Source organism: Chiloscyllium plagiosum, unplaced genomic scaffold, assembly GCF_037043375.1.
Source record: "Chiloscyllium plagiosum isolate Xiang-an unplaced genomic scaffold, Cpla_swu_hap1 HiC_scaffold_7, whole genome shotgun sequence".
Lineage (NCBI taxonomy): Eukaryota > Metazoa > Chordata > Chondrichthyes > Orectolobiformes > Hemiscylliidae > Chiloscyllium > Chiloscyllium plagiosum.
Window position 1 is genome coordinate 107,719,173 of NW_028270145.1, and position 10,715 is coordinate 107,729,887.

General features: G+C 43.3%; 1 protein-coding gene across 2 annotated transcripts; it reads right to left on the reverse strand.

Moving 5' to 3' along the window:
• Window positions 1-616: 616 nt before the first annotated feature.
• On the reverse strand, window positions 617-10,682 carry rpl39 (ribosomal protein L39). 2 transcript variants are annotated; one of them, XM_043694257.2, is made up of 3 exons: window positions 10,550-10,682; window positions 9,202-9,305; window positions 617-827 (listed from the first exon to the last, which is right to left on the reverse strand). In XM_043694257.2, exons 1-3 carry the CDS (start codon window positions 10,550-10,552, stop codon window positions 779-781), a joined length of 156 nt encoding a protein of 51 aa, XP_043550192.1. In that variant the 5' UTR covers window positions 10,553-10,682; the 3' UTR covers window positions 617-778. The 2 variants fall into 2 exon arrangements, with proteins under 2 accessions (XP_043550192.1, XP_043550191.1); XM_043694256.2 differs by lacking the exon at window positions 10,550-10,682 and adding an exon at window positions 10,411-10,458.
• Between the last annotated feature and the right edge of the window lie 33 nt (window positions 10,683-10,715).

Consider the following 10,715-nt stretch of genomic DNA (forward strand, 5'->3'; position numbering starts at 1 on the left):
TATCAGATGCTTAATCATGAGGGAGAATGTCTTGGGGGTGGGAATAAAAGGATGAGTATTTTAAAAGCAAAGTTTGTTAGGCAGAACCACTACAGGTGAGGGGGGGGTGATGGATAGTAGACAAACCAAACAAGGATTGAAGGAATTTTTGGATCCATACCTAGACAGTACGAAAGGAGCTATTCTGTTGGAATAGACAAGTCTAGCAGTAACAAAAGGCATAGCAGTGCTTCAGCAGTAAATGAGCTGAGAAAGAAAGAGTTGGACAATGTCATAATATGCTCACAGACTAACACATGAGAAATTTGAAATTCATTAACCCAATCTAAATCAAAGTGCTGGAAAAACTCCAGTTAAATAGCATCTGTGGAGAGAAACATTTCCAGTCTAGTGTTCCTGCTGTCAGAAATTGCTGGAAATATTAACACTTCTGGTCCAATTTGGAGCCGAAATGTTAATTCTTTCATGATGCTGCCTGATCTTCAGCATCTGTAGTTCTTTGGCTTTTCAAACACTGAGGAATCTATTTGATTTCAGCATTTTTCCAATCCAAAAGGAAGCCAAATCACACCAATGAATGTACTTCAGGTTAAATTGCAGTGAATGACAACCAGACAGCAATCTCAATATTTATTTTCCACAATAGAAAACAGGAGACAGGGAAAAAATTGCCATTTGTGTGGTCAACTTTTGCTCAAATCCATACTTCCACGACTCTGTACGAAAAAGCAATCGGGCAAGATAGTTGTTGATAGTTGTACGCCAGCAGTGAATTCCTTTACAGGCCCAGCTTAGTTCTTCTCCAGTGTCTCCTTTTGGAATTGTACCTATAATGTACAAGAAACAGCTGAGATCAGAGCTTACTGTCTTTGCTTCTGCTTGCATTTGGAAACTATCATTGAACAAATTTCAACAAACATTTGCATCTCAGTAGTAGTGTTTTACTTAGTTCTTTGTGCTGAACAACATTTAACATGCAATGCAGTTTGCTAGACATGTAGCTGTTATAACAGATCTCACCACGAGAAGGCAAGACTAGACAGAACATCAATAGCCTTTGATCTTAGCAGGGTAAATGACAGCACATCACTGAGAGAAGTACTGTAATTGCAGACCTGCTTTCAAAAGGGAGAAAAGAAAGTAAGATATAACAAAGTCTCACACCTGTAAAGCACTTCACATTTCTAGTCAAAGACCCTATGTCAGAAATGGGGTAACAGACATTAAACAATAGCTATTTCTGTCCACATACATTGCTTATTTTTTGAACGTTTCCAGCATTTAGTATTTTCATTTCAGATTTCCAACATCCTTTGTGACAAAAATAAAAGGTCACTTTTTGTAATTAAAACAAGGACTATTGATGCCCTCTTGGTAAGAGACACTTTGATCCATATCCATTCTAGCTTGTATCAAGATAGTGCCAGCACTGAGTTAGGGATAAGGGGTTCTTTTTCAAGTTGGCAACCTGTGCTGGGACCACACTGTTTACAATATATATTAGTAATCTGGAGGAAGGAAATGAATGTACTGTAGCTAAATTTGCAGATCTCTCAAAATAGATGGAAAGGCAGGTTGAGAGAGTGGAGATATTCTGAATGTAGGCTTGCTTACTGAGCTTTCGGGCATAAGCCCTTCTTCCTTATGAAGGCCTTATGCCCAAAACGTCAATTCTTCAGTGAGCCTCCAGACTACACTGAACTTCCAGAGGCTCACTGAAGATGTTAGCTACTATGGTGACGAAACATCTGAAAATGAATCTTTCAGCTATTATTTCGGGTGGGGGGTATAAAAGTCAAAGGTACTGGTGAGTCCACATCTGAAGTACTTTTGGTCCCCTTATTTAAAAGATGCTATTTCCCTGGAGACAGTTCAGTGAATCTTCACTGAAGGATAATCCCCCATAATGAGGGACTGTCTACTGAACAAAGAGTAAACAGGATGGGACTCTACTCACTGGAACTTCGAAGAATGAGATGTGATCTCACTGAAACATTTAGGATTCAAAAAAGGGGCTTGAAAGGTAAATGCTGAGAGATGTTTCCCCTCATGGTAGAGTCTCGGACCAGATGCATAGTCTCAGAATAAAGGGATACTAATTCAAGACACGTGGAAATTCTTTTCTCAGAGGCTTGTGAGCCTTTTGAACTCCTAGCCAGAGAAAGCTGTGGGGGCAAAGATCTCGTGTATGCTGTGCCAGAGATAGTTCCACTTTCCTACTACAGATCGAGAATCTGAATGCTGGATAAGCCACAATCCAATTAAATGGTAGAACAGGCTCGAAGGACAAACAGGGCTTAAAAATGTGTTGCTGGAAAAGCGCAGCAGGTCTGGCAGCAAAGGAACAGGAGAATCGACGTTTTGGGCATAAGCTTTTCTCCTGAAGGGCTTATGCCCGAAACGTCGATTCTCCTGTTCCCTGGATGCTGCCTGACCTGCTGCACTTTTCCAGCAACACATTTAAGTTCTGATCTCCAGCATCTGCAGTGTTCACTTTCTCCTCGAAGGACAAAACAGTCTACTCCTGTTTTTTTTATGGTCAAGTTGTCTTTAGACTCTCCTGCTGGCCAGGAGCCAGGCCTCACTGCAACCACTTCCTCTTCTAGGCAGATTCTTAATCTTTCTCCACATCAAGTATTCAGATAGGCAACAGCTAGAAGATTAATTACTTGGAATCTACCTGAGACTAAGAGGAGGTTTAACATGTTTTGGGGAGAAAACTGTCAGTATCCAGTTCACTACTTGTTTGCCCAGGTTAACATTCTAGGGACATGGATTCAAATCCCACCACAATAGCTGGTGAAATTTAAATTAAAATATCTAAAGTTTAAAGCCAATCTCAAACTATCAACGAATGTGAAAATCCACTAATCTACCATCCTTACTTGGTCTGGTCTGCATGATTTCAGACCCGCAGAAATGAGAGTGGTTTATAAAATCATGAGGGGCATAAATAAATGGAATAAAAGAGGTCTTTTTCCTAGGGTGGGGAAGTTCAAAACTAGGAACATTTTTTTTTAAGGTGAGAAGAGGAAGATTTAAAAAGGGACCTGAGGGGCAATGTTTTCCACACAGAGGGTGGTTCATGAATGGACTGCCAGAAGAAGTGGTAGATGCAGGTACGGTCACAATATTTACAAGACATTTAGATAGGTACATAAATAGGAAAGGGTTAGACGGATATGGGCCAACACGGGCAAGAGGGACAAGGTTATTTGGACAAGGTGGACCAATGGGTCTGTTTCCAAGCTGTAAGAGTCTGTAAGCAGCTCCCAACCCACTGCATCCTGTTATGCTGCTACGTTTACATAAGCTGTAAGCATTGTAAGCCATAGTACCAGGAATAATGTACAGAATTTGAACACCTGTACAATGCCACAGTCTATGTTATTGAAGAGCAATTATTAAAGCCCCATTGTCACATTTTCTGTCTGATTTGAATTGAGCAGAGGAAGCATCAAATTAATAAATATACCCATTAATGTGATAACCCACACACCATGCTCAGTCACTCCAGCTTTTGCTCAGAGACCTGAGAATCACGTGCTTCTAGGGAAGAGTCACTGATCGTCTTTTGAGGAATTATAAGAATGAGAGGTGAATATATTTGGATGCTACAATATTTCATAGAAACATGGAAACTGGATGGTGGGCCCTTCAAGCCTTCTCTGCTATTAAATCCTATAATGGCCGATCAGCTATCTCTATGCCAAATTTTCTTTCACTACTTTTTGCCATACCCCTTAATGCCTTTAGCATCTTCTTTGAAGAGATTCGATGACCTGGCCCCCACAGCCTTCTGTGGTAGAAAATTCTACAGGTTTCACTACCCTGAGTGAAGAAAGATTCCTTCATCTCCGCCTAAATCGTCCCAAGACTGCTTCTTGGTTCCAGACTTGCTAGACAGGGAAAACATCCTTTCTGCAATTTTTTGTTGTTCATTCACAGGATCATCACTGACTCGACTAGCATTTATTGCCCACCAGAGGGCATTTAAGAGTCAACCACATTGCTGTGGGTCTGGAGTCACATGTAGGCCAGACCAGGTAACGATGGCAGTTCCCTTCCCTAAAGGAAAAAAACAGTTGGGTTTTTCCATCAACCAACAATGGATTCATGGTCATCATTACACTCTTAATTTCAGATATTTATTGATAATTTAAATGTCACCATCTGGCATGGTTGGATTTGAACCCAGGTCCCCCCTCTGCATTAACAATCCACTGATAATGTCACTAGACATTTACTTCCCCACATCTAGTTTGTCCAGCCTGTTGGATTTTTATATGTTTCAATCAGATCCCCTCTCACCCTCTAAATGCTTGAGACTACAGGCCTATTGCGCCAAACTTTCCTTGTACAACATTTTCATCATCAGCCTGGCAAACCTCCCCTGCATTCCTTCTGTGGTAAGTACATTCTCACTTAGGCAGGCAGGCAGACCAAAAGCTGCACACACAATAGGCCATGTAAAACTGCAGTATGTCATGCCTGACCTGAAATCCTCTTGCAATGAAGGCTAATATACCTTCCTAACTACTGACTGCACATGCCTTTGTTCATTGATTGGTTTACAAGGACACCCAGATACATTCATTTTCCCTAGTAAGAGACTAGAACAATGGGATAGAGTTCAAACAATAAAAAGTTCCCCTCCCTCCCAACCTCCTACTGCCCCATTTCCCTTGCTGCCTCCTTCTCCATCAACCTGCTCTTAATAGAAACATAGACAACAGAAGCAAGAGTCAGCAATTTGGCCCAACAAACCTCCACCGCCATTCAATTTGATCCTTCAACTCAACACCACACTCCTGCTCTCTCCCAATACCCCCAACCCCTTTAGCCTCAAAGTTGATTTCTTTTCCGAATAAACTCAGTGACTCGGCGCCCGCTATCTTATGTAGTAGAAAATCCCCACAGAGCACCGCCATTTGAGGAAAAATAGTTCTCATCTCAGTCCTAAATGGTCTCATATCCTGAGGCTGTGATCTCTGGTTCTAGATTTCCCGAGCAGAGTAACACCATTTTTGCAACTAGTCTGTACAGCCTCATCGCAGTTTTATACGTTACAATGAGATTTCCCCCTCATTCTTCTAAACTCCAGTGAATAGAGGCCTAGTTGACCCAATATCATCTTGGATGATAAATCTGCCAACCCAGGAAGCATTAAAATAAAATATTCATGTTCTGAGGGGTCACTGGATTCAAAATGTTGACTCTGCTTTCACTCCACAGATGTTGCCAGACCTGCTGAGTTTCTCCAACAATTTCTATTTCCTGTTCAACCTATGCTACACTCCCTCTTTGAGGAGAAAGTGAGGTCTGCAGATGCTGGAGATCAGAGATGGAAATGTGTTGCTGGAAAAGCGCAGCAGGTCAGGCAGCATCTAGGGAACAGGAGAATCGACGTTTCGGGCATTAGCCCTTCTTCAGGAAGAAGAAGGGCTAATGCCCGAAACGTCGATTCTCCTGTTCCCTAGATGCTGCCTGACCTGCTGCGCTTTTCCAGCAACACGTTTCCATCTCTACACTCCCTCTTTGGCAAGTACATCTTTTCTTCCTCCTTGCAGCCTCCTCTGATGAAGAGTCCTGCCAGATTTAAAACGAAAACTCCGTTTTTCTGTCTCCCCAGATGCTACCAGGCCTGCTGAGTTTCTCCAGCATTGTGTTTGTTTCAGATTTTCAGCATCTGTCGTGTTTTGTTTTTAGATAATCTACGTACAAGTACACACAATTGTGCAGACAAGAGCCATCAATACTGAAAACACAAGAATTGGGAGCAGGAGCATGCCATTTGACTCCTTGAGCCTTCAAACAGGAATTAAAAGATATATCATAAGACACAGGAGCAGGGGGCCATGTAGCCCAGTGATTCTGCTTTGCCATTCACAACTGATCTGATCATCCTCAACTCTACTTTCCTGCCCTTTTCTCATAACCCTTGATTCCCTTACTATTTAAAAATCTATCTCAGCCGTGAATATAATTAACAACTGAACCCCTACAACCGTCTATGGTGAAGAATTCCAGTTTCACCACCCCAAGAAGTAATTCCTCCTCCAGTCTTAAAAAGGCAACCCCTTTTTCTGAAATTATGCTCTCAGGTCCTGTACTCTCCCGCAAAGAGAAACAACCTTTCCACATCTACCTTGTCAACTCCCCTATGAATCTTCTACATGGATGTAGGTTTGTTCGCTGAGCTGGAGGATTCGTTTTCAGACATTTCGTCACCATACCAGGTAACATCTTCAGTGAGCCTCTGGATGAAGTACTGGTGGTGTAGCCCCTGTTCTATTTGTGTGTTTAGGTTTCCTTGGGTTAGCATTCCAACTGGACTTCTTATCAAAAACACATTAACTTGGATCCCATTTAACACCCCCTGAAAAAAAGAATAGGAAATGACATCGCCATAGGAGATGACATCATAACAGGAAATGACATTGTCAACCCAAGGAAACCCAAACATAAATAGAAAGGGGGCTATACCACCAGTGCTTCATCCAGAGGCTCATTGAAGATACTACCTGGTACAGTGATGAAATGTCTGAAAATGAACCTTCCAGCTCAGCTAGTAAACCTACACCCAGAACCTCAACATGAGCTACAAATCTTCTCAAAACTCATTAATCTTCTACATTTCAATAGGATTGCATCTCATTCATTTTAAGGTCCAATAAGTACATGTTCAACCTCCCCTTATGAGACAATTCCTTCATACCTAGGCTCAGCCAAATGAACCTTTTCTGGACTGCCTCCAATGCCAGTGATGTTTCCCTACATAAGGGATCAAAGTTTTAACAGTATTCCAAAAGTGGTCTAATTATCGTATTGTATCATTTTACGAATTTTGTACTCCATTTCCTTTGAAATAAAAGCCAACATTCCACTCATCTTTCCCATTAACCACTGAACTTAGAGTCATAGAGAGGTACAGCATGGAAACAGACCCTTCGGTCCAGCCCATCCATGCCGACCAGATATCCTAACCCAATCTAGTCCCACCTGCCATCACCCGGCCCATATCCCTCCAAACCCTTCCTATTCATATACCCATCCACTCTTAAATTTTGCAATTGTACCAGCCTCCACCACTTCCTCTGGCAGCTCATTCCATACACGTATCACCCTCTGCATGAAAACGTTGCCCCTTAGGTCTCTTTTATATCTTTCCCCTCTCACCCTAAACCTATGCCCTCTAGTTCTAGACTTCCCCACCCCAGGGAAGAGATATTGTTTATTTACCCTATCCATGCCCCTCATAATTTTGTAAACCTCTATAAGGTCACCCCTCAGCCTCCGACGCTCCAGGGAAAACAGCCCCAGCCTGTTCAGCCTCTCCCTATAGCTCAAATCCTCCAACCTTGGCAACATCCTTGTAAATCTTTTCTGAACACTTTCAAGTTTCACAACATCTTCTGATAGGAAGGAGATCAGAACTGCACACAATATTCCAACAGTGGCCGAACCAATGTCCTGTACTCAATACTCTGACCAATAAAGGAAAGCATACCAAACGCCTTCTTCACTATCCTATCTACCTGCGACTCCACTTTCAAGGGACTATGAACCTGCATTTCAAGGTCTCTTTGTTCAGCAACACTCCCTAGGACCTTACCATTAAGTGTATAAGTCCTGCTAAGATTTGCTTTCCCAAAATGCAGCACCTCGCATTTATCTGAATTAAACTCCATCTGCCACATCTCAGCCCATTGGCCCATCTGGTCCAGATCCTGTTGTAATCTGAGGTAACCCTCTTCGCTGTCCACTACACCTACAATTTTGGTGTCATCAGCAAACTTACTAACTGTACCTCTTATGCTCGCATCCAAATCATTTATGTAAATGAGAATAAGTAGACTTGTACGCTAGTTTTCTGTGATTCATTCACAAGGATTCCCAAATTCCTCTGTACCGTAGCTTTCGCAATTTAAGTGATGTTCAGCTCCAATATTCTCCCTGCGAAAGTGTATATTCTCTCATTTTGCCACACAATATTCCATCGAACAAGTTGTTTTGCTGACTGGCCTAATCTATCTATAGCCCGCTGCAGACTGTGCCAGCCTTACCACTTGCCTTCCCACCTATTTTTGTGGCATCTGCAAACGTGATGTAGGAAGACCTTGGAATGGATCTTTGAGCAATAAGTGTTCACAACAGTTAAAGATTACTACTCAAGATGGGACTGAAGTCAAAGGAATACAGGAACAAACATCAGAAACAATGAAAGAACAGTGCGCAGTGCATGGGATCTCTGATATTGTAATACAGGAACAAAGGATTTAGGGCCCTTTGGTCCCGCAAGCCTGTTCCACCATTCGACAAGATTGTGGCAGACCTAGTCATCGTCTAACTTCTCTTTCTTGTCTGCCCTCCACAGCGTTGACTCCCCAATCAAAACACGTCCAAGTCAGCTGTGCCTAAATTCAATGCTTCTGCCACCTGCATTGACTTCTGAGAAATGTTCCCCAAACAATCCTGCAAGAGAAAATAATTCCTCCTATCTGACCTAAATGGGAGACCAGCCAAATATTTAAACTGTATCATCCAGGTAAAAACAATGACTGCAGATGCTGGAAACCAGAATCTGGATTAGTGGTGCTGGAAGAGCACAGCAGTTCAGGCAGCATCCTCTGAGCAGTAAAATCGACGTTTCGGGCAAAAGCCCTTCATCCAGTACCGGATTCCTCAAAGGGGAAACATCCTGTCGGTAGCCAAACTGTCAGCTCCCCTCAGCATTTTGTACACTTACACCAGAACATCACTTAGTTTTGTGCACCAGAAATAATGAACATCCACTGATACACCAGGGTGGGAATTTTCAGGACAGACATGTTTACATGCAACATGAAGCAATGCAAAAGCCTCAACATTGGAAACTTTTCACCAAGTCATTCCTAAGCTGCCTGATATGATCCAATGAGGATCGGGTGGTCAGACAAGATTCCCGGGTGTGGATTCCCGCAAATCATAGTTCTGATCATGACGGTATGCTAATGATGGTTCAACCACTTAGGGGTAACATTATATGAACAAAGATCTCTTGTAGCACACTGAAAACCGGTTTATGATTCTCTGCTGAACTGTGAAAGGAGTGCTGGCGAAAAACTTGTCCAAAATCAGTTTTAAGACGTCAGTTGAAAGGAATAGAGGGGAAGGGAATTTCAATACACGAGCAGAGCCCAGACTCCACTGAACCAGTACCTGATCTTGTTGCCAGTTTTCATGCGGATCCACTGTGGAATTGGTCGGTTTTGTTTCATCTTCTTGGCAAGGACGCGCTTGATCCTGAAAGTTTTATGGGATGGCTACAAGAATAAAAGATACAAATGAACATTTGAACCATAATGTCTACAGTGACATCTGAAAAATGAATAAAGAACACTTTGTCAGTTGTGATTTTATAAATGGGGGAAGTGGTGCAGTGGGAACCTGCCAAACCTGTCGGGTGAGAGGATATTGCGTGGAGGGTACAGCTTTGCTACCATATGTCACAGTGGACCACAAGGTGAAAGTTAGTCTTCAAAAAATAAAGATGAAATGCTAGCTTATGGCACAAAGAGGGTCAACTTGGACCATTGCATCTATGCCACCCAACCCAGTCCCATTTTCAAGCATTTAATCTGTAGTCCTGAATGTTACAGCACTTAAGAAGTGCACGTCCAGGTGAGGTGTTTCTGCCTCCACTGCCTGAAACAAAAAGGGACACAGCTTCCTCACACTAGCAGCTGAGGCACCAGTCTCTAACACAGGCCAGTTACAAAAACTGCGATGGTTAGTCACCTCATCTCCCTAAAGTGGAGCCAAAACTGGAGACGATTCTTGAGCCGGGGCAGGGCAGATGGGAGAGCCCGGTGAATGACACAGAAGAGATGCTGGGCTTCATCAACTATAACCAAAACTGAAGGTACGGGAAAACCTTTACAAAACACTTAGTTCGACGTGAGATGAGGTGCCATGTAACAGACCCAAGATTCACATGCTGAACTAAGCAGCAAAAAAGACTTTCAGGCGTTTACAAGGGTTTCACTACAAATTCAGTTTGGCACAGTCGGTTTTCAGATTTCCCTGCCAGAAATCTCCACTACCCCCCACTGCACTTTGGGAAAACACAGCTCTTGCCAAGTCCCTGCTGCCCTGCCCTGGTTGAACTTTAATGGGACTTGCATCTCTGACACTGAGTCACACTCTTGGGGAGGTGGGGAATGGAGGCAAGATGCCCAACTGTCCCAATGTTGTGTGGCCATCCCATATATTGACACCATTCGCTGAAAAGGCAGACACCTTTCCCCCTCGGCTTGCTTTAGAAAGGTTTTTGGTGCGCGGTACCCATCAGGGCTGCACACCACACACCGGTATGAGGCTGGATGAGCCACTTAACGCCGGGAAGGAAAAATAAAATGGGTTATTTACTTCATCCTTAAGGCTTCCCGTTTCAATACACATGCTGAATGTTACAGCGGGCCTTTCCAGGCGGGTTCACGATATTTACTGAACGATACGCCAGCCCCGATGAGGCGGATGGCGATGGATTGTATCCGCTTACACTCACCATGGCGGAGACCTTTCAGCAACTCCAACGGCCACCCCCCACAGAAAAGAAAGAGGAAGTGATGCCGCGAGGTCAGAGGTTAAATGCGGACTTCCGCTGGGGCCCTCGCGCCGCCATGTTTTTTTTTTGTTGTGGGGGTCGCATGTGTCCAGAAAGCCGCCGTGGG

Excerpts from the sequence above, each read along its gene's own strand:
- rpl39 (XM_043694256.2), bottom strand. The coding sequence starts at position 10,443 with ATGTGTATTGAAACGGGAAGCCTTAAGGATGAA. Across the intron at positions 9,306-10,410 it reads CGGGAAGCCTTAAGGATGAA|CCATCCCATAAAACTTTCAG; the intron begins GTAAATAACCCA and ends TTATTCTTGTAG. Across the intron at positions 828-9,201 it reads AAAACTGGCAACAAGATCAG|GTACAATTCCAAAAGGAGAC; the intron begins GTACTGGTTCAG and ends TGTACATTATAG.